Below are 27052 nucleotides of genomic sequence, written 5' to 3'. Positions count from 1 at the left end.
CTTTTAGTTAGCTGTGCACATCGCTGGCAGTAACAAATTTAACCCAATATATGTTGTTGCAATAGAAGGTGAGGATTAACATTGATAAATTTAGCACCTTAGCATTAGCACTTCTGATAAATACCGTGTTGTACTTTAGCATTATCGTAACTAATATTTATGATTAGTGCTGTAGGGGCTAGCATGGCTAACTTTAGCTATGCTTGCAGCTCATGACATCATGTATCTGCAGACGGAGCCTGAATGGAAATTCACCTCCTCAGTCTCCTGTGGACATTTTGACACGGTGATCACTACTTTATAGATTTTGCTGTCATTGATTTTGTCAGTAGAAACACATATACACACGGTTAGCGACATGACAGCCTGTCTGCTCCATTGAGCCATCATTGACCTTCCCTGAATTCAGACTTGCCAAGCCAATTGACCAAATCGCTGATCTTTAAGAGGAGTGGGTTGAGTGGCACTAAACACAAACACACACACACACACACACACACACACACTCCATCCACCTCACTGTGTAATCAAGGAGGGAGGCAGGCAGGACTCTGGGTCACAACAGCGACAGTAATGAGAGGCGACAGCTCCTTGGCGCTCGAGGCAACGACCAGCTCGGCTGTCGAGACCGCGGAGCGAGTCCGCCAGGCACGCACTGAGGCAAGGTTTGCTGATTTGGGAGGGAGATGGAGGGAAGAGTGGGGGCGAACTGGGACGGAGCTGGTGGTACGGATACACTGAGTTGATGCTGGAGTGCAGATCTGATGTCATAGAAACGCATTTCTTCTAATCATCACTTATTATCTGATGTATTTATATCGTTTATCAGCAGCAGGGATGTCAAAGCTGCAACACACACAAGCACAACGTCTGACATGCATCCTGAGCAAGCGGTGGAGCCCTGAGGCCGCCGCGCACGGCGCTGCTGACCCCTCCCTCTCCGCCTCGCCGCCCCCTCCATCCTCCTCTGGAAGACAGTTTAACTTCTGTCATTTTCGTGAAGCAAGTGAGTCAGTTTCACTGCGACGAGAGGATGTGACAGGCCGGTAATGGACAGGACAAGGAGGGGACTTATGAAGTATTAGTAAACCTTAATAATTCACTAAACGGAAGACCCCAGGAGTCCCCCACTGGCTCTCATCCCGGCTCGGATGTTTTCTGTCTGTCAGTGCCAGATCATGATGAGAGATGATGCCAAATCACTGACCAAATAAAGCCAGTCCAAACCTCAAAAAGATTCAAAATGTCAAAGACGTAATACGTTCCAAAATATAGGTGGGAAAATAATTTGTGCATTTGGTTTTTGTTTGCCTTTTTTCAAGATTTAAAAGACAAAAAATAAATACATTTTAAAAATGCAGATGTTTGAGTCAGGATTTAACAAAACTTAACTAAATCTGGCAACCAGATCAAAAGTTGGAAAAATCATTTAAAACCTGCAGCAGATCTGCAGCAAAGAGCAGCTTCTTAAGTCACAAATAAAAACTATTAGATGCTACGTTCACACCAGTCCTATTTAGTCCGCTTTAATCCAACTCTGGTCCGTTTGCATAGATGTGAATGCTAATCGAACCAAACCTTGGTCTGGGTTTGGTTAAAATTAACTCTGGTTCGGTGTGAATACATACTGTATGTGAACGCTAAGCGGACCGGAGACCGCTCTAAAAGCAGGAAGTGGACTTACACAATCCTGTTCAAGAAAGGATAATCAATCTATCAATCAAGTTTATTTGTTTCGAAAAGTTCAGCAACCAGGCAGTTCAGAGAGCTTTACATCATAAAACCAACGTATAGTCAACAACTGAGAAGTCAGTGACAAATATTACATTTCACCATTGTCAAGATCATCAATTTGCATTGAATATGTTGGTCAATGTTTGATTTATTATGGTTCAAGAGCAACTCTGAACATTTAAACCAAATTCTGCTGAAGGCGCCAGACAGCTTTGGGAAAACGCTGGTTTATTGGTAACCACTGCATGTTTTCTTTATTAAAAGATGCTAAGAGCCTCTTTGTTCCGTCCTGTAGATCGTTCCTTCTACACTCCCCACCTTGTCAAGTGTAACTTCTTCTGCAGCCGCTGACCACCAATTATCTGTGATCAGAGTCTAGCTGGTCGCGATTAGACAGACTGGTGGCCTGGAGGGACACACACTCCACTTCCCAGCTGCTCCATCACCAACCAGAGCCGGTTCTCTGCGCGGACGGCGGCTGTGACTGGCAGCCCAAGTCATTAGATCCCTGGACGCCCCCACTGGCTGCTCTTTTCGCTCCCCTTTGTGTGTGGTGATGATGGTACTGGAGATTACAGCGCAGCGGTGACGAGTGTCAGGAGGAACCCCGGTCCAGTCTGTTGAGGTCCGGTGTGACAGCGCCGCGTCCTGACCCCCACAGCCACTCCTAAGTGCCCTGCCTGCATCGCCTCCAGAGACGCAGAGGGTGATGGGGCCTGGCACCGGAGGGGCCGCCCTGGCTGGTGCCTCTGCTGGTGGTCTCTGTGGCCTATTAGTGTCTTGCTATTGGCCTGTCAGACTGACAAAACAGGGGCCTGTCAAATTAAGTAGAGGCTGAATATCAGAGATGTGTATTCAGTCGCAGCGAAGGGACGCGTTGGGGAGGAGTGAGCAGAACCAGGATCAGGAAACCACCGGTGCTAATGTCGACGCTAAGTGAGAGTGACAGTAGGCTAGCTGATTGGCGAAGGGAAAATGCAGAAGCAGAAAGAGAGACAGAGAGCTGGAGCGGCGCTGGTTGATAATGGTGGTGTGGTTGTCCTGAGGAGACTTGTTAAGGACCCGTCCAGACAGAACCAGACAGCTACCGTTCCCAGGGATCTGAACCCAGGTAAAGTGCTTCAAGTTTGGCCCAAACAGCTCGGAGTTACAGCACTTCCACTTAATGAGATCAGCAGCAGCCAATCATCCCAAGACACAAAACCATTTAATGGAACAATAACGGTTTCCTCAGCCGGGCTGTTTGTATCGCTGCGCACATGAAATAACAAGCATTTACCTGGGCACCAAAGGCATTTTTAGTTTGTTCTGTTGTGTTTTAATACACAATTAAACCGACTCTGCTTTCTCTATATTTACCTCTGGAGGCGGATTTGATGCAGATGCTTCAGGCCACTGTGAAGGCATGCAGTTTATCTACTGTTTAAAACAGCAAAGATCAGGAGGGCACTCTTTAAAGGGACAGTCATTAATTTTTGAAGTGAGATTATGTGAAGTTTTTATCAGTAATCTGTAGGATCTGCATAGAAAGACAATCAGATTGGTAGACATCAGATCTAACACTAACTTCATGTTCAAAGATAAAGATCTTCTTTATTATTGTTTATGTGATTTTTGGTAATTAAAACCACTAATTTTGTGGTTCTACTTTAAAGATATTTGCAAGGAATTTTGTGATTTTGGCACTTACAGTAAATACAATAGCATATTAGGGCGAGTGTAAATAGAAAAAACAAAGAGAGTAAATTTCTCCCAAAAAACTCAAATATTTTGGTATTAATCTAAGAAATTTTCTAGAAAAAGCCTGGAACATTTCTCAGTTTCAAAATTTGAAAATGTTGGAAATTCTCTGAACTTCAAAAACGTCAACATTTTTAAAGTGAGATTATGTGAAGCTGCTGTCAGTAAACTATAGAGATCTGCATAGAGAGACAAACAAATTGGTAAACGTTTGATTTAACACAAACTTCATGTTCAAAGATCCAAATTTGATTTCTAGATAAGATCACAAATCAAAAACAACTAATTAGAAACAAATACTGTTTGTTAATTGTAATTATCCAATAAACATAGTAGATGTCATTGCATTTTCATATTTGTTTGTTTTTGCTCCTAATATGTTCTTCCAGGATTTCATGATTGTTTTCAGATGTTTTGCAGTTAAAATCACAGATTTTTTGCATGTATTTTTAACATATTTACAAGAATTTTGTAATTTTGGCACTTACTGTATGCATGGTAGTAAATATGATGGCGTATTAGTTCCATTGTAGATAGAAAACACACACAAAAGTACATTTCTGCCAAAAGAAAAAACAACAGCAACTCAGAAATACTTAGATTATTCTGATGCTGACTGATAATGAACTCCAATTATAAATCAACTTCATTACTTTCTTAGGTTAAGCAGATAAATCACTTTTAATGACAGATAAAAATAAAATAAAGAAACTTTAAGTGCAACAATACATTAAAACGTCAAATCTCAGTTCAGCTCAGTTTGTTAATGAAGCACCAATTCACACTTGGTGGGAACAGTTCAGCTAATAGTGGAGCTAATCTTTTGTTTTGCACTAATAGCTGCTATCATGACGGTTCACACTGCAGGTTTTAATGCTCAATTCAGATTCTTTTTTTTAAATCCGCTTTTTGCGTAGTTGTTCACATTTCCAAATACATGCAACTTGTATTTGATCTCCTGTGTGAACACAAACGACATAAAAGTGTCCCGCATGCGCAGTAAACGTCACACGCAGCGAGCATGCTCAGTGTTTGCGGAAGTAAACACGGATGGGAATGGTGACGCATATCTTGGGATTTTGAAGTTGTTGTCCAACTAGATCCAGCACATTAACAACTTCATCGTCATTTTCGTCCGCCGTGGTTGTTTTTCTTCCTGCTTCCGCAAATCAGGACAACTTTCGTCGAGTATCAACTGGCGCTCAGGTAGGCTGAACATACAGGCCACATTTGGATCGGATTCATGATCACATGTCCAAGTAGCCTGGGTCGCATTTGTTAAAATCCAATCTGTGTTGCCGTATAATATGAGATACAGGTAGCATAAGGGCAAAAACATTGGATTTGGGTCAGTTCAGGTTTCAGTGTGAATGTACTAGCCTCACATGTACGCTTGTATGCCTGTCTTAGCTTGCTGGCGGCTAAAAGCTACATTGGCTAAGCTAAATTTGCTAGTTCGGCAGTAGGTACTACAGTTAACATCACTAATATTTATCTTAGTATTACACAGAGATGGGTAATGCTAAGTTGTAATGTACTTGTATTGTTTATAGCTTCCACAAGTCTGAAGCGGAAGTGATCCGCGCCATCTTAGTAGCCAAGCCCATGGCTTAGACGAGCTGCCTCCGATCTCATACTTCCACATAGTTCGCTACTTAATGAACAGGAAGAGTGGGAACACCGTGGAGGAGATTCGCCTGAAATCCATACAATCAATGTTAAGCGGATTTTTAAAGGTCTTACGAACTATTGACGTGAATAACAACGTCCTGGTGACTGGCAGAGTAAGAACATGTAGTAGCAAACAGGTAGGCTCCATGTCCAGCTAGCAGATTAAAACTACGTTCGCTAAGCTAATTATGCTAGTTCGGCAGTAAATATCACTGATATCTGTTTTAATGTTACACAGAGGTTGGTAGAGTACTCAAAAATGATAACAGAATAATAGTCGTAATGTACTTTTATTGTTTATAAAAGTACAGGAAGGAGGGAGAGCTGATTCATAGATTGTGCCTTGTTATTGTTGTCATAGTAACTCCATAGCAACTGCCTGCCAAGATGGCGTGCGACCTTTGCCGCTTGTCTCCCCCCCCCCACCCCCCCCCCTCCTCCTCCTCGCCCTCTTTCCTGTCTGCCTGCTGTCGCAAAAAACGAGCCACTAGCGCCGCAAAAACTCTTCGGAGAAAAAAAAGGGGGAAAAAGCTTATAATTAAGTATTGGCAAAGATCAATGTCATTTGTTGTTAGCAGCTGCTGAAAGTAACTAAAAAAGTTACTTTTAATGTAACTTAGTTACTTTCCAAATCAAGTAGTCAGTAATCTAACTGAGTAACTTTTTCAAGGAGTAATCAGTAATCCGATTAAAGTTACTTTTTCAAAGTAACTATTCCATCACTGACTATAACATCCATAGTTCTCACTTGGGGAAAAAAATCTCCTTAACATCTGTACTGCAGCGTATTTAGTGCAGAACTGTGCGCAGCAGGAGCAGGTGAAAGTCATCAGGCGCGCATGCGCTGCGCGGGCCGCCGTGTCTGTGTGTGTTTGGGAGAAGGTTGCATCTCCTCCTCATGTCGCTGTGAGTTGCTGAGACTGAGAGGCTGATGTACAGTGGCAGCTCCCCCTCGCAGCCACGGGCCTGCCCAGAGCCACTGCAGATGATAGTTTTAATTGCTTTCAATCTTTCAGTCGAGTCCCTGCCCGGTGGCGCGCACTCTGTTTGTCAGCGCGCATGTGTGGCGCGCGGTGTTCCCGTGCGCATGCGGGGTGTGTTTACAGTGTTGGACCGTGCACACATATGTGGTGTGTGTTTGATGAATGTGTTCCTCTGTTAGGAGAGGAAAATGAACAGATAACTGAGGCTTTACCGCAGAAAGGAGACGTTCATCAGTCATCATGAATAACAGTGATGCTTAAACAGATGAAGGTTACATGTGTTTATAAATAATAAAGGTTTGCAAGGGAAAACCTCAGAACACACATTCAGTCCTTAAAAGGATTTAAAAGCGGTGAGCTACAAAACCAGCTGATCAATAATTCACAGCAGAAGTGGAGAAACGGCTGAGAGAAAACAGTCTGACACTTTTCATATATCTGTTTAAATCAAACTAAGACGATTCAGGTCACAATGTCATGATGCAGTATTAGCACAAATCTAAGAAAAAATCCAATAAAATGACAAGAATAAAGTCATTTTTTGAAAATTTAGTAAATAAACTTAATTCTTGTATTATTTCTTCTGACTTTATTCTTGTAATTTTATTTTGTTATTTTCTTCATCGAAACAAAGTTGTTTGTGTACAGTATTTGAAACCAGAGTCTTTTTGGTAAAAGATTTTTGATTACAAGTAACTTCTCTGCAAGAAATAGGAGCTTATTTTACACCAATAATTTCTTGGTATTGATGAAATAGTTCTAGTTCCACTGGCAGATAGGTTTACTTTTAACATGGGGAAAAATTTTTATTATTGAAATAATCTGCCAGTGGAACTGGCACTTTTTCCTCAATATTAAGAAATTATTTACTTAAAACAAGATCCTGTATCTTGCTGAAATGTTCTGTGTAAGTTAATTGTCTTATTTTATGTGTACCAAGATATCTGCACTAGAAACTAGACCAAGAATCAAACATACTTGGTAAGATTTTGTGTTTTTGCAGTGAAAAAGTAACTTTCTGACAGGTTTTGTTTTTCTATATGTTGTATTTTATCCATATTTTATGATAAAAACTAACAAATAAAATGTTGAAAGCAACCCTGTAAAAACTAGGTTAAGAAAACAACAACTAGTCCTCTGGTTGCCACTTTTAAACCTTTAAATATTTATTAGAATAGATATTAAAAAAAACTCCTTACTAGAAATAATCAGAAATCACAGTGAATTCCTCCTAGTTGTTTTGTTTGATGCAGTTTTTTTTTTGTTTTTGCTGATAAAGACGCTGCTGCTGCTGGGGAATAAACTCCTCACGAAGCCACAACACATTGTAAATCGACCTGTTCCTCCTAAAACCCCAACATGTAATCCATTTCCACAGAGTGGGGCTGCAGGAGCAGCGAGCCTCACACTCCACACACACATCTGGCCTGGGGGTGAATTAAGCCCCAGCATTCCCACAGAGGCTAATCTCCATCCATTTAGAGGCTGTAATATTTAATCAGGAGGTTCTGGTCCGTCTCCCAGCAGCACTAGCTGCGGCGTGGGTCATATGTTCGCCGGCCCAGAGGCGCCGGACGGGAATTCACTGCTAAAACATGCAGCAACGCATCCAACCGCAGAGCCAGGCGCCGCGCCGGGATGAGCCACGCTTCCAAGGCTGGGAAGGGATTTTATGTTGTCGGGTTGCATTACTGCTCTGGATGTGGAGAACGTTGTTAAATATGGCTCCCCACCCAGGGTGCTGTTCTGCTTGGGGTGGCCAGCCAAAGGAAATTGAAAGTTACCGGTCAGTTTTCACCCTAAAATGGTTTCTAACTGGGGTTTTGTAAGTGTGAATTTGAATAGAGCGCCCCCTTTGTATAAAAAAAAGGGCATGTGGATGGTCAAATGTAGACATGATCCCGCCCCCCAGCTTCCTGCTAGATGGCAAAAAACTGCTCACCAACAATGACTAGCATTGGTTTTAGCTGTCAAGTTGTCAGCATAACGCTCTAAATCTTAAATGCACGAATAATGTGTAAAAGAAGAAGACGCTGTGCTTTGCTACGAATTATCAAAACTACAACAACTAGTTAACAAGGTCAGGGAAGAGTTTTAATTACGAAAAAATATTTGGATGGAGAAGGAAGTAGGTCAGCTATGCTAGCTTGACTTTAATAACCTTACAATGTAGATGTGTTGTGGAATTCAGTGTTTAAATTGGCTAATCAAACACCACAGTGTTAGCTTAGCTTAGCTGGATGACATTTGATTATCTGAAATTAAAAATCTAAACCAGTCAGGTTGGATTATTCTGGACAAAACACTTTTTTAAAAATATCAACTAATGCATAACGTTGATGTAAATATAACAAAAGGTTTTTTTCTTTTTCAATGACAAAAACAACTAAATGAAACAGACGAGTGGAATGACTTCTTTATTTGGTTCTGAAAAATATAATTAAATTTAACTATACTGTCTTGTAATTTATACATTTGCATTAGCTTTCTTCTTTTTACATTACAATAGAAAAACTTTGAAGTGAGACATTTTTTGGGATAATAATTATGCAAACCAACCATTTTATTTGATATATTCTGGTGGAAAAGTTTCTGTAATCCAAGTTCAGAAGCCGGAGCCTTTAAATGACCCCTCCTCTCTCCAACCAAACCTTTTCTTAAAGGTCTTCTTTATTATTGTTGCTCCTATTCTGTCATCTTCCGCCGTTCGTTGTTTTAGAGTGAATTTTTTGTGACTAGGGCCATGCAACTCGGACGATCCGGCGTTAGGCGCCCTGCCTGCCGGCCTCTCTCACCGTCGCACCTGGGAAAGGTCAGGTCTGGCACCGGCGGTGTGAAAAACGTTCAGATTTTCGCCGGCTCATCCCTGCGTAAGCATCTGACCTCTCTGCACCCGGAAGCAGCCTCGGCTGTGATTCTGTGTTCCAGGAACATTTGCGTTGCTAAACGGCGGGTGATAAAAGTGTGATGTGAGCGGCTGCTGTAACGCCTGCTGCCTGATGCGGCCTGACTCTAATGGGAGACGTGGTGAATTTTTCATGCAGCCCGGAGGCGCAGGAACAGCAACCGCACTGCCGGGTTCCAACCTCTAAGAGAAAAATAAAGTCTGCAGCAGAGGAAAAACCAAATACAGTAAAGTTGAGATGTCCTGATGCCTCCTTTGAGCTGCAGTTTGTAACTTCTATAAAAAATGTTGGTTGTTTTTACATGTTTGTTTTAACTGCCACTATGTCGTAACAGTGCACTGCAAAAACACAAAATATTACCAAGTATTTTTTTGTCTGGTTTCTACTACAAATATCTTTGAAAAAGGATAAAAACCAACTTACAACTTTTCAGTGAGAAATAGGAGCTTGTTTCAAGTAAATAATTCCTTAATATTGATGAAAAAGTTCTAGTTTCACTGGCAGATTATGGCTGAAAAACATATCGCGACTTTTATATGTTTTATATGAGTTGATATCAATAATAAGTAATTAGTTTTTTGTTTTAAATACCTGAAATGAAGCCAAACTGATGGAGTTTTATCCAGTTTTCTCTTTTTTATTTTATTTTTACGCTTTTATGAGGCATGGTGGCGAAACCTTAAACTGCTGCTGCGCCAGTCACTAAGCAGGCTGTTGCTAGGCAACCAAACTTGACACTTGTTTGGTTGCTAGGCAACCAAAGAGTGAGTGAGATAGTAGATTCCTCCAACTTTTCAGTTTCAGATTATCTTTATTGTATTCAACATAACATTAAAATTATGATGCGTATTAGGCCACAAACAGAAACCAGATGGATAAACTATGTCATTTAGAAAGAAGAATAAAGTGGAATAACATCAAGATCAAAGGGGAGGCTGCATAAATATAAGTGGAAACTTTTGCAAATTCCAAGACATTTTCAGCAAGAAACCTTGGCCTACATCCCCCAGAATGCTGTGTGGTTCTGTACTTTAGTTCAGTGTGTACTCTCTCTATATAAATGTTATTTATTGATATGTGTATGGTGTTATGTATTGTTGTTCATTTGTTGTCCAGCCCTGGTGGTTCCCAAACTTAGAATAATTAAGTGAATTTTCCATCTTTGATTCGTCCAAACGGAGATCCGCCGTCGCTCTCATGAACAGAAGCAGATTGAATAATACCCACAGTCTCACTTTAATGGGCTAAAATTTCTGCAAGAAAGCTCTAAAAAAATTATCCATCTGTTCAGTGCACACAGCTCACCCAGATAGCTCGTAGCACCGTCTTACATATGCAAATATGTTTTGCCTGGAAATCTATTAGAAGTTGCTCGAAGGAATCCAGAACGGCGCTCCTTCTGTCCGCCTGGCGCGGGCGGGACTCCCTCCCGCCGTCCGTCTCCTGTCGCGTGGAAAACATCTTCACCAGCTCCGCTCGCGTGGACACGCAGCCGGGCAGCGGGCACCGCCTCGCCGCAGACAGCTTCCACCACCATGGGCCAATATGCAGATCTGACGGCGGCCCGGTCCGCCAGCGGGACAACGAGGCCCTGCAACTGTTTGCTCAGTTGGATAATACATGCAGCATAAGGACACGGGGGATAATTATGAATCTGTAAATTTCTCCTTATGCTAAGTACCTAAAAGTCCCAACTGGGTGCAGAAGCTAAATGAATATAGGCACCTCTAAAGGAATCCACAATTAGTTATAATAGACTTTATTTGAGAAACATTCATTTAAAGGAGCTGTTGTGTAAAATTCATTTTTGTTTGTTTTTCTGTTTCTTTTTTTGTTCCAACTGATGATAATAATAAAGCAGTTTTTGGCAATAAGTTAATATTATTTAATGTCTGGAAAATGAGCCATTTCAAAAACCTCCAGAATGTTAAATCACACTGTGCTGTTACCTAGCAACCCCACCTGAGTTCCAGCATGTTTGGTCAGCTGGTTTTACTGCTGTACAATGGCTGCTGGAAGAGACGAGCGTTTTCCAGCCCTTTTGAAACTTTTGTTTACAAAACTGCAAAGTAAATTAGTGCTTAGTTTCTCAGAAATGTTTTTTTAAGGAATGCTAGGCGAGCTAAAGCTAAAAATTAGCTCCAGTATTGGCAGATTAGTGGATGTGTTTTGCAAAACTTTTTTCATGTTTTTTGGAAAATGAACAATTTCAAAAACCACCAGAATGTAACATCACAAATCAGCAGGCACTGCCTGTTACCTAGCAACCCAACATGAGGTCCAGCATGTTGGTCAGCTGGTTTTACCTGTATGCTGCTGGAAAAGACGGTGTTTGGGCGTGCTGTGGTGGTGCAGGGGGTTAGCACGCCCCACGTTAGGAGGCCTTAGTCCTCGACGCGGACGTTGCGGGTTCGACTCCCGGTCCCGACGACCTTTGCCGCATGTCTTCCTCCCTCTCCTCCCCCTCCTTCCTGTCTGCCTACTGTGGAAAAAATACGAGCCACTAGCGCCGCAAAAACTCTTCGGAGAAAAAAAAACAAACAAAAAAACTAAAAGACGGTGTTTGTCCAGAAACGGCTTGCTGCATTCCAGTTGGCTGTGCAGGAGGCTCAACTTCTGCTTTTCAAGAATGTATGGTTGTATAAATGGGCATCTGTATGACACATTTGAAAACTTTGACTTAGTTTGCTTTAATCTAGACGTTTTCCCGTGAGTCTGTGCAGAAGAAACACAGAAGACGAAGTTTTGACTTTTCAAACTCAGAAATTTCCATGTTTTCTCTTGAAAAATTATTTTTTCTTTTTTTTCTTAAGCAAATTTTCGACTTTCTTTGCAAAATTTCAGTTTTTTCTAAAACATTTCTGCAATTGATTTCAGTTTTTCTAGCAAATATTTTACTTTTGAAACTCATAAATGTTCATTTATTTCAAGTTTTTTTGGCAAAAATGTACTCCTTGTTGTATCTAGAACGGCCCTAATATGTGGTCATAGTTTGAAATTGAATTCATAGAATAAATCCTTTCAGTGGGGATTATCGCTGCTTTTGGGCAGAGATGTGAAAACGTTAGATGAAGCTCTGTGTGTGTCACTGTGCGCACCAGAGGGCTGAGGAGGGGAGATCGGGCAGATGGTCCATAAAGGTGTTACCACACAGTGAGTGGGCACCGCGATTGATGCATTGCAACATCCAAGAAGGTGGAACATTTGGCTGCTGACCCGCAGTCAGAGCTCGCCGGCCCGGCCTTCTCCTTATTTAGCTGCAGCTAGAGAGCCGACGGCTGATTCGCTCGGAGTAAACACACTCTCTGAACAGCAGCACTTCCCGCCCCGGAGGAAAACCCGCGCTGGAAAAACTTCTTCCTCGTCTCTGCAAGGGGGTCAGCATGCTGGTGCTGGCAGGGCGGGACGACACCGAGGAGAAGGTCTGGCCTTGCGTCTGCTCTGAGCGGCTTCCGCTCCAAACCTGATCCATGAGCCCCGGGTTCGGTCGAACAACACGCCTAGAAGTTTCTGTTTTCTTCCGCACCGATTGTCACTGGAACATAAATCACTTCGACTTGACTGGTGGAATTTATAAAGATGCTCTGGTGCAAAAAAAAATGTATGCACTGTAAAAACAGAAAATCTTACCAAGCAGTTTCTGTTGCAAATATGTTACTATCACAGATTTCAAAAGAAAATGAAAAAGGGAGACCGCGGATAATATAGGAACTAGCGCCCCCTTCACTTCCGGAGTGCAATGGTCCCATTTCCAAATAAGGTATGTGACTGGCAGTGGTCCCGCCCCTTCCTGTTTGCTGCAGCGAGGTTCTTCTCTAAACGCTGCTTATATCGTGGAGCGTCAATATCCAACTTGAAGCTAACTTCACTGTGGTATCAACGCGATCTGATCTCCAAATTCTGCTGTGACAACTCACACACACAAAAAATTAGTCTTTCACACAGACAAATACATTCATTTCACTCATTCATTCAGCCTAGTGTTGGGTCGAAAATGTGTGAACCATTACTCAGAACAGTATGTCTGTATGCTTTGTGTGTGTGATATTTTAGTAGTGTATATGCGCAATTTTGTGAGTGTGTATGAGTTTTTATCAGTGTGTGAGAGACAAAACATAGTTTTTTGTCCCAAACGGCCCCCCATACAAAATATTTTCCTTTTATATTGTTTTGTTCTTGGTTGGATGTGTTTAATGTGACAGTTCAAAAATATATTTATTAGCTAACTTATCCCTGCTGTAGAATATAAGACATTAACAGTCAAAAATTATAAACTTTTTTTTTTTTAAGTTTATTTGCATTTTCATCTAAAACGATTTGTTCTGGAAAAGTTTGAAAAACTTGATGCTTAAATTTTACTGTGGGATTTTTATGAAAAAGCAGCTTCTAGAGTTCAAAGATGAACTAATTTAATTTAATGACAAGCGTTGTTAGCTCCACATGGTGAGGTTTGATTTCAGGCCTGGCGGCGCTTTTACATCAGCTGGAAATTCATTAGTGAGGGAGAAACCAAGGCAACGTTACGGCGACGGTTCGAAACCAGAGAACAATCGGCGCTACGCAGCTTATCATAGACTTAATATTAACATTATATATACAGACTTTATTAAGAGGCAGTTTGATTAAAACAAATGTATAATTCCATCTGGACTGTTTTATTGAATAGCATTTTTTCTTGTCTCTAAAGGTAAAAAGCCATTTTTGAAATGTCTTATTTTACATTTTAATGTATTTACATACAGAAAATGAACAGATTTGTTACAGTTTGCATAAAAGCACTTTTTTAAGATAATGGTGCCAGTTTTTGTTACTACATGCAGACAGGATGAAAGAAGTCATTATTTTATGAGGCCAAGTCCAGAGTGCCCTCCTGTGGATGCCTCTGGTATGACAGCCTAACAGCACAGTGAAACAAAACATTTTGAATAAAAGCCAAAGTTTTAGGAATGATTTTATTTTTTTTATCTTTTACAGATTAAAAAATAAAAACAGAAGTTAATGAGTAGCAGACGGTATTTAGCTTTATTAACCTGGCAAGTTTTAAAGTCAGAAAATAAACAGGGTTGTTCAACATGTGGCCTGGGGGCCATTTGTGGCCCCTGGAGTGATTTTAACTCCAAACATCTATCCATTAAACCTGGTTAGATAATGCTGCTGTTTTAGAGAAAGGAGTGACCCAGTCTGGTTTGATATGATCTGAAGTAGAAATTAAATAGTTAAAGAAATATTTAGCTTGGCGCTAAATAATTAGCTCAGTATTTAGCCTGCTATCAATGACTCTTTAGAAATTAAGAAATCAGTAAACCTTGAACAAATGAAGCATTAATGTAGATTAAAATGTTTCCTGTCTTTTCCAATTATTACTCATAAATCTGGAATTATAAAATCTGACATTAAAGAAGCAGAATATTCAAGTAAAGATTAAAAGTGTTATATTGTATAAATTGATCTCAAAGTTACCAAGTGAAAAAAATCTGAAAAACAAAAGTTAAAAGGCAAAGATGAAAAATTTTAATTTGAAAGTGTTTTTGCCAATATGGTTCTGTATTTTTGCTCATGATTCATGTTTCTACAGTATGTAAGATGTAGAAACCTGTTAAATACTTCAGGGCAGCCATGTTGTTTTTCTAGAAAAATTCTGGGATTATTGTAAACATCTCGGATTCATCTAGAAGATTTCTGACTTTTCAAACTCACAAGTGTCCATGTTTTTTCTTCTAAATTTCTGAGATTAATTAAAAACTTTCTGCGATTTTTTTTAAAGAAAATTTTAGACTTTTGAAACTCTAAAAATTTTTAGAAAATTTCTGAGATTAATTTAATAAAATCTGTTTTTTTTCTAGCACACTTTCAACTTTTCAAACTGAGAAATTTTCAATTCTTGAAAATTTTAAAGTTTTTCTTTTATCACATTTTTAACTTTTGAAAGTCAAATTTCCATGTTTTTTTTTTCTAGAAAATTTCTTAAATTAATCTTCAAATTTCTTTTCAAGTCAGTTTTTGACTTTTGAAGCTGAGTTTTTTGGTGTAAATGTCCTCCTGTGTGTTTTTATTCCACCCAGACCGGCCCTAATCTTCCTGCGTACCACCACAGGGCCGGCGCCAGCAGCAGCAGTGCGGTGCTGCCCTCCACAGCCGGACCTCGGCCCGCCGGGTCCCCCGCATCGCGTCAGTCGTCGTCCACCACCAGCACGTTGCCGCTCAGCTCGTACTCCAGGCTGGCCCAGTCGAAGATGTTCCCCTTGGGGACTTTGTGTCCGTAGTGCCAGGCCTGGATCATGCTCCGGGAAAGCACAGAGTCCCACATGTTGACGTCTGTCATCTCGCCCACGAAACTCTGCGTGGCCTCCAGGCCGCCTAGGTGTTTGTCCGGGTCCTGGCCCAGCAGCACGGTGCCCTTGGGCCGCACACTGTGGCCCGGTTTGTACACCTGGTAGGTGCTGCGCCTGCCGTCCGCCCAGAAGGCGGCCAGGCCGGAGCGCGACTCCCAGGTGAGGCAGAGGCTGGTGCGGAAGGTGCTGAGCGGCGGCAGGCGGAAGAAGACGCCGTCGCCGCTCAGGTAGAAGGAGACGCGGCCGTCCTTCTCGCGCCACACGTTGAGCTCGTCGTAGTCGGCGGTGCGGTAGGCGAACAGGATGATCTGGCGCTCCTCGGGCAGCTCGGTGGCCACCCGCATGCAGAGCGTGAAGGCCCGCAGCGCCATCTCCTTCTGCGGGATCAGAGCCACGAAGCTGAAGTCCGTCTCATACGGGAAGACCAGGACCTTCTCACTGAGGCCCACTGCAGGTACCAAACAGAACCAAACAGAACAAAACATAATTTAGAGGAGGAAACCTTAACAAAAATATGGTTTATTTTTAGTACAGAAGAGGATTAGTGTCACTGAAAATAAAAGAATTCTGACTTTAATCTCAGAATTTGGACTTTATTCTTTTGAGATTGAAAGTCAAAATTCTGAGTAAAAAATAAACAAATTTTGGAGAAAAGTGGAAATTTGTAAGCTTGAATTGTCTAATATTTACCTGAAAAATCCCAGAGAAAAAAGTTAGTCAATTTTTGATTTGATTATTGTCAATTTTGAGATTAAAGTCAGAATCTCAAATTTTCTGTAAAATATGAAAACATATCCGAGCTTGAAAAGTTGAAAATTTGCAAAAAAATTAAATAAAATCTGAAATTTTGAGATTAATTAATACATTTTTCTGGAAAAAACATCTAAGCTTAAAAATTAGAAAATATTCTAGAAAAAAACTCAGAAATGTTGAGATTAATCCGACTTTAATCTCAGAGTTTTGATCTCAGATTAAAGTTGAAATTTTCTGAAAAAACTGAATTCTAAGTTTAAAGTCAGAATTATTTTTGCTTTTTGTTATTGACCCTAATCCTCTTCCGTAGTTTAAACTGTCACCATGTCATGTCAGTATGAGACATGAAGCTCCTTTATCTTGGGAAAAAGTTGCCTGTAAGTTAGTTTTTTTCTTATTTCAAGACTTTACACTAGAAACTAGACAACACGTAGCTAGATTTAGTGTTTTTGCAGTGTAAATGTAGTCAAGAAGGCGTTAAAACATTAATGTTTATTATTTCATTACAGTTCATTGGAAGGATGTTGGATTTATCTGATCCCCCAAAGCTTAAAGAACCATTTTACCAAAACCAGTTTCAAAATGTCTACCTTGTGTGGCGAAGGAAGGGGTCAAAGAGGCGAGCAGAACTGTTACCATGGTTACAGCGTTGACGCCCTGTAAACACACACATCTCATCCAGATTAGATAAACAAATTAGGACAAATTCTAAAAACAACCCTCAAATTTAGAAAGATAAAAATGTGTTTTTACCATTTTGAAGCGGTTTGTTTTTCCTCCAGCAGCTCGGTCTGCTGCTCTCATCAGCAGTGGGAACCAGAGCTCTTCCCCGCTGGTACAGAGTGATGATGTCATTGCCATGACAATGGACCCGGTGTGTGAGCCTGGAGGACCGTCGGTCATTTCACCCAGAACCAGAGACTTCAGACGTAGGTGTTTTCAAAATATCTACTTACATTTGTCTACTGACTGGGATTTGATCAGGTTGAAAGAGGAAAAACACCTGGAGCCTCGTATTAGCATTAGCATTAGCATTTCCACCACCACAACGTATCAGGGCCAAACAAAAAGGAGGAGCAAATTTTCTCCAAAAAAACTGAACTTTTTAGATTAATTTCAAAAATGTTCTAGAAGACATGAACATTTTTGAGTTTAAAAAGTCAAAAATTTGCTAAAATAAAATTCAGAAATTTTGAGATCAATCTGAGGAATGTTCTAGAACAAATTGGAACATTTCCGAGATTGCAAAGTTAAAAATTTGCTAGTAGAAAATCAGAAGTTTAGAGTTTAATCTAAAATTTTCTCAAAAATATTGGAAATTTCAAAGTTTGAAAAATCTAACATTTGCTAGAAAAATTTCACATTTTCAAAACAATCTGAATGAAATGTTGAAAATATGCTAGCATAAAACTCAATAACCAAACAGACATTTCCTAAAAAAACAACAAAAAAAACTGGAATTTTCTATTTTGATAGTTTAAAATTCAACGATGCATCTTCAGCGTTTGAAAAAGCAAAAATGAGCTAGGTTGGTGCATAGAGTAACTCACTTGCTCTTTGGTTGCCTAGCAACAACCTGCTGGGAAAGAATCCATTTCAAGTCCCCATACCCAACTTTGGTTACCTAGCAACAACCTGCTGAGTAACTGGCGCAGCAGCAGTTTAAAGTTTTGTCCTTTTGTCTCATGACTGGAGAGAAAACTGGATAAAACAAGAAATGCTGTGACACCGGTTTGGCAATATTTCAAAATGAAAACAGAACCAAGCATTCATGTTATCAACATATCTACATTTAATACAGTTTATTAATTTCTAGGATTTCTCCAGACAAAGAAAAGAATCCTAACTTTTCATAAACTAAAATCTGAGCAACACCAGCAACTTATGTACAAAAACTGAACCTCAGCACAAAAAGCGGCCGGCCGACCGAACTCACCAGACACATTCAGCTGTAAACTACCAAGCACTGGATTGAAAACTCCTTTTATTCACTGCAGAAACACAAAATCTAAAGATTTTTTGTTTAGTTTCTGCTGCAAATATCTCAGGACACATAAAATAAGACAAAACAATAAACTTTTTAGCAAAATATAGGAGCTCGATTTGAGTCAGTAACTCTTTAATATGGAGGAAAAAGCTCAAGTTTCATTAGTGGATTATTTCCCTTATAACAAGATATTGTTCTATAAGTGAAATAATCTGCTAATAAAACTAGAATGTTTTCATCTTAGTAAAGAATTATTAACTTAAAAAAAGATGCTATTTCTTGTTGAACAGTTAGTTTTGTCTCATTTCAAGTGTTCTGAGATATTTGCACCAGAAACTAGGAAAAACACTTGGTTAGATTTTGTTTTGCAGTGTAAACATCATCAATAAGGAATAATTTACTACATTTCAAGGATGTTTGATTTATCTGGTCACACCGAGAATAAAGAATAATTTGACCAAAAACCAACTGAAGGAACTAAATGATTATGAGAGCATAAACGTTAGCGACTTATCAATGATGCTTACACTGCAAAAACACAAAACATAACCAAGGCTGTTTGCCTAGTTTTAGTGCAAATATATTAGTACATTTCAAATAAGACAAAACTAACTGATCAGTAACGTTTTAGCAAGAAATAAGAGCTTGTTGAGTCAATGATTCTTTAATACTGATGAAATATTTCTAGTTCTGCTGGATTATTTGAATTATAACATGAAAAAATGTTTTATTATAATTAAAACAATCTGCCAGATAAATTTTAATTAACATTTCTATCAATATCAAGGGATTATTTACTAAACAAAAGCTCTTACATGTTGCTGAAAAGTGACTTATTAGTTAGTTTTGTCTTATTTTATGTCTACCAAGACATTTGCAATAAAAACTAAACCAAAACTATTTTCTGTATTTGCAGTTTTATTACAAGAAATGCTGTAAATCCAGCAAACACTTGGACTGAGGTATGGATAAAGATGTTCTAACCCTTCCAGCATGTTTTTATTTATTATTTTAAGTGGCAGACGTTGGGTCAGTGGTGCATCTGAACCTCAAGTCCTTTCTGACAGGGAAAAGATTTGTCCTAGTTCAAGGAAATGCACTTCATGCTTGATGCGATCCTCCTCATGTTAGCGTCCAGAAACATCTTCTGGGAACAGACAGAGCAGCAACAGCTGAATGTCTCTCAGGTTTAAACATTTAGGCGTTTCATCTCATATCCAGCAACGTGGAAATGTTTTATTTTAATGCAGCAATTCATCTTCTGCTCCCAGTTTGAGGTTTTTCCCGAAACCTTAAACTGTTCTGATAAAAAAAGAAATATAGAAACCATACATTCAACTTATCTTAATTGTCTGCATCGGGGTGTGATTGATATGCAAAGGAGAAGAGATCTACTTAAATCTACTCGACGTTTTTTACAGTAAAGTGACGGGGACAGGTGTGTAAGAGGCGCCACCTGCAGGAAGAAAGGGGTACTTGCTCCCTTTTCCTTTGAGTCAACAGCTTTTTGGCATTTTAGTGACTGATGGTCCGTTTTTCATGAAGAATTACATAAAATATACTTGGCTAAAATAAAACTCCGTCTTTATGGAAAAAAGTCTGATTGCTTCCTCTGTGTTGATAATCGGTGGAAACACTGGACTGCGGCGCTTTCAGAGAACGAGAGAAAGCAGGCGGCGCGCAACAGAAACCTGAGCGCGATCTGGTCGCCCGATCTGAGACCCAAAAACAACGTGATGAAGAGGAGGATGAAGAGGAAAAGAGTGAACTTAAAGGGAGCAGCGGGCAGCTAACACTGAGCGTCAGAGCCAGAGAGAGAAGATTTACTGCAGAAGAAGAAATGATTCTCCGGTTTGTGGTCTGCAGTGAGGCTGTTCTGCTTCTCTACAGTCTGGTGTCGTCCAGGCTCTGAGCGTCGAACTGAACGGGGAAACGGGCCGGGCTCTTCAGTAGTCCTCCACCCAGCCGTTCTCCTGGATGAAGGCGTCGATCACTTCCTTCATGGCCAGGTTGGGGATCAGCTGGTCCTGGGTCAGGGGGCTCCGGGTGACGGGGTCGAAGTGGCCCACCCGCTGCACAGAGCCACACAAATACAGATTTAATATATGTGGGGGCAGAGACATTTTAGAAATGAAACGATTAATCACGATTAATCGATTATTGAAGTCATCATCAATTCATTTAAGAATGCAAAAATCAATAACTGGAGTATAAAGGCTTAAAAAAAACGCTTTTGCTGAAAAAACGCATTTAAAACTGGGCCTGGAGCTAAATTATTTTAATTAATTGATTAATCATCAATTATTCTGATGATTAATCAATATAATCATGAAATAACCCTAAAATAGGATAGTAGTCACTAACGTATTTAGACAAATTGTCTAAAGTTCTACGCCTGAAGGTAACAATTATTTTAGTAATTGATTATTCTGATGATTAATCAGATAGAATCAAATACCACATTCTGCATATTTTTCATGATTATTGTAATAGTTGCCAACTAATTTAGTAATCGATTAATTTCTAACCAGAATATAAAGTCTCTTAAAAAGGCTGTTTTTATCATCTTAAAAGATTTGGCTAAATTATTGCTCTAAGCAGGGCTGAAACAATGTGATTAACTGTGATTAATCAGTTACTGAAATAATTGTCAACTAATTTAGTAAATCGATTAATCGTTAACTGGACTATAAGACCACAAAAAGGCCCATTTGCTTAAAAAACACTATACTTAGAGCTCGGCTTTCAACTAATGATTATTTTAGTAACCGATTATTCTGACAATTAATCGGATAAAAACAAATGCCACATTCTGCATTCTAAAATAGTTTTTCTGTATCGGATTAGTCTGAGCCGATACTAAACCTCAGATATCGGCATCAAAAGTGAAAAAGGTTTTAGGTCCAACTGGTTCAAATTCTGCAAACAAAAGTCTCATTAAACACCATCTGATAACCAACTGTAAATTACAATTCAAATAACAGCCCAGCTGGAAGCGTTGAGCTGTTGGAAGTATTTCTTTAGCTGCATTGTTTGCTACAAACGATGGAGCGTTCGCTAGAGGAAGTCCTGACCAGAGATCTGAAAACCTCCAACACCAAACATCAGATGATCTTCATCTGTTGGGCGTTTCTACCTGCAGATGCTCCTCGATGTCTTTGCGGTCGTAGGTGATGCCGCTGGGCGTGATGCACGGCTCCCTCATCAGCTCAAAGCTGATCTTTCCACAAAGGTAATCTGGAATCTCTCGCTTCTGGAAAGATGGAGAGAAAAACACAGAAAGAGATAAATGTGACATTCAGGTCAAAATGACGATAATATAAAAATGATATATGCTCCTTCTTCTGCAGAGTTAAGGTTCAATAAATCCAGATTATCATCCGTCTGCTGACAGACAGCGCTGTTTCCATAGTAACCGTCGGTGCTAAAAGTAAAACTGAAGTACACATAATGTTTTACTGGATAAAGTCATGCTGGTTTAATAAAAAGAAAACAATTAAAAGACTATTTCCCTTAAATCTGTTACATGTTTGTTATTTATCTCAATATATTTACCAATGAACAGATCAACAGGAAGTAAAAATCATTCTTCATACTCACTTTTCTTTTCTCATCCACCTGAGAGAAAAGCTCTTCCATCTCCATTAAATATTTCTCCTTCACATTAAGATGAAATAAAACCAGATATTAATACTCAACAGCATTCTTAAATATATCATTTCTGCATTTTTTAAAGGTTACGGAGAAATAAATAATAGGGCTAAAACAATTCATGATGATTAATTGATTATTTAAACAATTGTCACCTAGTGTAGTAACTGATTAATCACATTATGATGAAATTAAGAAGAAAATCAGACAATACTCAAAAGCATTTAAAACATATTTCTGCCATTTTTAAAGGATAACAACAAATAAATAATTCAGAAACAATTAACCATGATTCATCAATTTAAATAACTGTCTACTAATTTAGTAATTGATTAATCATATTATGATGAATTAGGAAGAAAATCAGACATCAATACTCAGCATTTTTAAACATTATTTCTGTAAGTTTTAAAGGATCACAAGCAGTAAAGCTGAAACAATTATGATTAATTGATTATTTAAATAATCGTCAACTAACTTAGCAATCGATTAATCACTATTATAAAAGTAGGAAGAAGGAAATCAGACAACAGGACTCAACACACTTTTAAAAATATTTCTGCAAGGAGAAACAAAATATGTACATTTCTGCTTTTATTTATAATTATGTCGGTTTAGGTCCTCCATACAGCAGCAGTCCTAGTAAATAAACAAAACAACTCACATGTTTAGATGAAATTTTACCAGCATCGCCTCCATTTTGATTGTCATCCTGTTTCTCTTTGTATTCTTCAAGTTCTCTGTAAAAACACAACAAAGTTTCCATGTTTAAAACTTAAAGTCTCCAAGTTTAAAACTCAAAGTCTCCATGTTTAAAACTCAAAGTCTCCAAGTTTAAAACTCAAAGTCTCCGTGTTTAAAACTCAAAGTCTCCGTGTTTAAAACTCAAAGTCTCCATGTTTAAAACTCAAAGTCTCCGTGTTTAAAGCTCAAAGTCTCCGTGTTTAAAGCTCAAAGTCTCCATGTTTAAAACACAAAGTCTCCGTGTTTAAAGCTCAAAGTCTCCATGTTTAAAACTCAAAGTCTCCGTGTTTAAAACTCAAAGTCTCCGTGTTTAAAACTCAAAGTCTCCGTGTTTAAAGCTCAAAGTCTCCGTGTTTAAAGCTCAAAGTCTCCATGTTTAAAACTCAAAGTCTCCGTGTTTAAAACTCAGTCTCCGTGTTTAAAACTCAAAGTCTCCGTGTTTAAAACTCAAAGTCTCCGTGTTTAAAACTCAAAGTCTCCGTGTTTAAAACTCAAAGTCTCCGTGTTTAAAACTCAAAGTCTCCGTGTTTAAAACTCAAAGTCTCCGTGTTTAAAACTCAAAGTCTCCATGTTTAAAACTCAAAGTCTCCATGTTTAAAACTCAAAGTCTCCGTGTTTAAAACTCAGTCTCCGTGTTTAAAACTCAAAGTCTCCGTGTTTAAAGCGCAGTGTTTCCATGTTTTATTCTGGAGGTGAAACATGTCGGTCTGTTGCGTGTCCAGCCTCACCGCTCCTTCTCGGCCAGAATGAGTTTGGTCAGGTAGGCGTGAAGCTCGTTCTCCTGGTTGATGCGCTTCTCCTCGATGCTGTTCCAGCGTTTCTTCTTGGCGATGCGCAGCGCGCTCGGGATGTCATCTCCGAAATTCAGCCTCTGCTCTTTTGCCAGGTTATAAGCTACAAATGACATTAAGAGGATGAAGTGAATAAGTACAGGCAGAATGCTGAAACTAATATCTCAATCGAACGCTTGTGAGAAAAATACAAATCAGGAATCTAATCATGTAGTGGTTGAACCCAAGCAGCCATGTTTTATTTACAGCTGGATGCACTGATCCATCAGGCACCAGAATCAGATGACTTTCCTCTAAATCAGTGATCAGCAGGCCAAATATTGATAAATTATCGATTTATATATATATATATATATATTCATGAAACAAACAACTGAGTGTAGACTCAAAGACCATGTACTGAAAGAACTTGGAGCAGCAATCAAACCAAAACTGTACCAAACATTTATAGATTTTGCATTTTAGATAAAAAGAAAACTGCATGTAAATATTTATCCATCTTCCCAGAATTGATCAAGTTTCATAGTTTGATCAAACATTCTCTATAGGAGTGCTGCGCTACTGCATGTTAAGAAAATAAACATTTTATTGCCTATTTAAATAAAGAACAAAATGTTTTATTTGGATTTCTAATATAAACTTAAATTGTTAAAAGAAAAATCTGAAGGATGTGCAAATTTTTGGGCGATTAATCAATTAATCATCTGAATAATCGGAAGAATCCTCAATTAGTAAATTATTCATTAGCTCCAGCCTTAATGAGAACCATAAACTCACACTGTTTTTGGTGAATGGGCTTTAAAATATGACCTGCATTCATTTTATTATTATATACAGCACAGACAGACTTGGGTCGCGATTAATTAATTTTACTCTAACTTGAGTAAAATATCTGGATTTTCTACCCAATGCAGGAAAAACAAACAAGGCGGTTTATGTGGAAGCGTATTTTCGGCGTTTCCTCCGACCTTTCTGCAGGTTGCCGATGGCCTCGTCGTAGTTCTCCAGCTCCAGGTGACACTGGCCCAGGAAGAAGTGAGCCTTGACCGACTGACTGTCCAGCTCCAGCGCGTGCTTGCAGTCTGCCAGAGCTTTGTCGTACTGCTGCAGCTTCACGTGGCAGAGCGCCCGGTTGGTGTAGTACACCGCCACCGACGGATTACGGTTCTGCAGGTTGAAGGAAACAAGACGACAGAAACTCAGCTGGATGTTATGGAAACACAACGGATCAATAAACTATTGTTTATGTTAGGAAGTCATGCAGTTACCATCATTTTGGTAAATACTGTGATGACATCATCAGCTACATTAAGTTTCACCATCAGTCATTGTATTCTGAACAATCTGCGGTGATGATGATATATTTAAAATATACTGTTCAGTCCTAATAATAAACTTTTAACTTTGCTTCTCGGCATGTCAAATTATTGTGACAAACGATAATGTTGTCATTTTGAGACCAGGCTTGTTGCAATAAATCAATGAATCACAGGATAATTAAAATGAGCTCAATAATTTACATTTACATGGTTTATCATTTTTCTCTCTCTCCCAAAAAGTCCAGTCTAATGTTTTGGTCTCAACCAGCTCTTATTTTGAAGGACAATTTTGTTTCTAGAGACTGAACAATTTATTGTTATCGTTTTAATCTGAATGATTGTCAGAAATGTAATTTCCCTTCATTCTCACAAGCATAACCTACTTATTGGTAGAGAACCCAAGAATTATACTCAAGTAAGAGTAACACAACTTCAACATGTTTTCACTCGAGTAAAAATAAAAAGTAGCCGTCCAAGAAATTACTGAATTAAGAGTAAAAAGTTGATTTAATACTGAGTAACTGATCGAATTATCAATCATTTCATATTTAAAAATTACATCTTCAGTCAGATGGACCAAAATATAAAGTTAAGTGAAAACTTTAGTATTTAAATGACCAAAATGACTATAACTCATAGAACAAGAAATAACAAAATCAGACAAAAACATTTTTTCCAAATCAGTTTCTTTCAATTAAAAACTTATGAAACTTTAACAGAAACTGCCGGTGTGTTTCTGTGTCTGGGGAATTTTTGGTTAAAACATGATTGTTTTTTTCTTCAGTGGGAAGAAAATCCAGAAATTTTACTCAAGTACGAGTAGAGATAATTAATTAAAATTACTCAAACTACATTGTAATAAATATACTCCTAAAAGTATATTTTTTTCAAGTTTCTCAAGGAAATGTAATTGAGTAAATGTAACTACCCAACTCTGCTTATTGCTGCTTATTACATAAAAATCGTCGGATTTTATGGTTTTGTTGTGCTAAAAATGTAAAAAATCTGCATGAATATGTGTTTGGTGGAACAGACTCACGATGGCTCTGCTGTAGCAGGAAGCAGCCTCCTGGTACTTGCGGCAGAGGAACAGCCGGTTCCCCTGCTCCTTCAGCTCCTGCGCGGTGGAGCTCTTCTCGGGGCTGCCGGCCATCTTCTCCACCGGCTCCGCGGGGCCCGCCTCGCCCTGCTTCCCAATCCTGTTCCCCGTCTCTCCGGCTGGCTAGGTGGCAGGTGTCGGAATGTCCTGCCCGCCCTGGATCGCACACAGACTGGGGGACAATGAAGACACAATGCTGGTCAGCATCCGCTGCAACGCACCTGCAATGCGTGTCTCTGGGTGCCACGCAACTCCACGCCGCCCGCACGGCGTTACTTTAACTCGTTGACTGTGCAGACTGATGGGAAACACGGCGTGGCAGCTGAATTAACTGTTCACAACACGAGCATCAGTTGGATTAAATGGGCAGCTAGCCATCTGGATAACATAACACCCCCACCAACACTTTTAATGCGTCTAACTGACATTAAAATTGCGTTAAATTTGCAAACAATAACTCATTTGCGCATTATTATCATGGATGTTATAGCTGCTGAAGTTGTCATCAAACACACAATAGAGGCAACGCCGCTAACTTTAGTTAACCTGGAGACATCACACCGATGCTAAGCTAACTTAGCTAGGCTAATATATCGGTTAGAATCTGAGTTCGGCTTCAGCTAGCTCTTCCGGTTCTGATTATACTGACACAATTCACAATTTAAGATCCACGTCGCTCTCCATCCGAGAAAATCAGTACCAGAACCTTGCTTTTAGGCGTTTTCACCACAACGCCGCTAGGCAGCCTCAAAACAGACATTAGCTAAAGCTAAATTAGCCCTCACCCGTTCGGGTCCGTTGAAGTTCGGATTTGTTCCGATAATCCTCCGGGTCGGAACCTTACCTTTTAGGGTGAATCTCACATTCAGGTGGATGTGGCTGTATAGGTGCTCATATAAAATATTGTTCTGGAGATTTCTTTCTTCGAGCTGTCATGACAGGTTGTTGTTATACTGACGTCAAACGTTTTTAGGCGACGTCAACGGAAGCCGCAAAGAAGCGGAGTTTAAAAATAAGTAAAAGTTTTAAAATACTCAGAAAATTTATGTTGTAATTTTATATATAAAGGACAGGTCAGTTTATTCTTTTAAGGGTCCTTGCATATTCTGATACGTCCTAATTTTTTCCAGAAACTAGTAATAAAAAACAAACAACATATCAATAAGTATGCTACTTTACCATGTTAGAATATGGAGGACCAAAACTGACATCATTAAAAATAAAAGCAGAAATGTAAAAAACAAAAATTCTATATTTTTTTTATTGATAATTCATGTATAGGGAAAAGGGAGAAAAATCTCGTATTTTAAATTATATCAGTTTTGATATACCATACTTTGGT

The 27052-nt window shown here is 39.3% G+C and overlaps 2 protein-coding genes across 2 annotated transcripts; both read right to left on the bottom strand.

Moving 5' to 3' along the window:
- Positions 1-15017: 15017 nt before the first annotated feature.
- Positions 15018-17220, bottom strand: LOC102237213 (pentraxin fusion protein-like). Its single transcript, XM_005812030.2, has 3 exons — positions 16873-17220; positions 16710-16776; positions 15018-15814 (listed from the first exon to the last, which is right to left on the bottom strand). Exons 1-3 carry the CDS (start codon positions 17020-17022, stop codon positions 15204-15206), a joined length of 828 nt encoding a protein of 275 aa, XP_005812087.2. The 5' UTR covers positions 17023-17220; the 3' UTR covers positions 15018-15203.
- A 667-nt stretch (positions 17221-17887) lies between these two features.
- Positions 17888-26682, bottom strand: stub1 (STIP1 homology and U-box containing protein 1). Its single transcript, XM_005812029.2, has 8 exons — positions 26555-26682; positions 25651-25882; positions 24261-24459; positions 23230-23395; positions 22422-22497; positions 21707-21763; positions 21243-21359; positions 17888-20178 (listed from the first exon to the last, which is right to left on the bottom strand). The coding sequence occupies exons 2-8, from the start codon at positions 25762-25764 to the stop codon at positions 20053-20055; spliced, it is 855 nt and encodes a 284-aa protein (XP_005812086.1). The 5' UTR covers positions 25765-25882; positions 26555-26682; the 3' UTR covers positions 17888-20052.
- Between the last annotated feature and the right edge of the window lie 370 nt (positions 26683-27052).

The sequence above is a fragment of the Xiphophorus maculatus genome, chromosome 10 (genome assembly GCF_002775205.1).
Source record: "Xiphophorus maculatus strain JP 163 A chromosome 10, X_maculatus-5.0-male, whole genome shotgun sequence".
NCBI classification, from domain to species: domain Eukaryota; kingdom Metazoa; phylum Chordata; class Actinopteri; order Cyprinodontiformes; family Poeciliidae; genus Xiphophorus; species Xiphophorus maculatus.
The sequence above is the reverse complement of the archived record's forward strand: the minus strand, read 5'-3'. Positions and strand labels throughout refer to the sequence as shown.

What these genes read in the sequence shown, in the direction of transcription:
- LOC102237213 (XM_005812030.2), bottom strand. Translation starts at nt 17,022, where the DNA reads ATGACCGACGGTCCTCCAGGCTCACACACCGGGTCCATTGTCATGGCA. An exon ending in AAACAAACCGCTTCAAAATG is followed by an intron (nt 16,777 to 16,872) that starts GTAAAAACACAT and finishes GTGTGTTTACAG; the next exon opens with GGCGTCAACGCTGTAACCAT. An exon ending in CCCTTCCTTCGCCACACAAG is followed by an intron (nt 15,815 to 16,709) that starts GTAGACATTTTG and finishes TGGTACCTGCAG; the next exon opens with TGGGCCTCAGTGAGAAGGTC.
- stub1 (XM_005812029.2), bottom strand. Translation starts at nt 25,764, where the DNA reads ATGGCCGGCAGCCCCGAGAAGAGCTCCACCGCGCAGGAGCTGAAGGAG. An exon ending in CCTGCTACAGCAGAGCCATC is followed by an intron (nt 24,460 to 25,650) that starts GTGAGTCTGTTC and finishes TTCAACCTGCAG; the next exon opens with AACCGTAATCCGTCGGTGGC. An exon ending in AGGTGGATGAGAAAAGAAAA is followed by an intron (nt 21,360 to 21,706) that starts GTGAGTATGAAG and finishes CCATCTTTCCAG; the next exon opens with AAGCGAGAGATTCCAGATTA.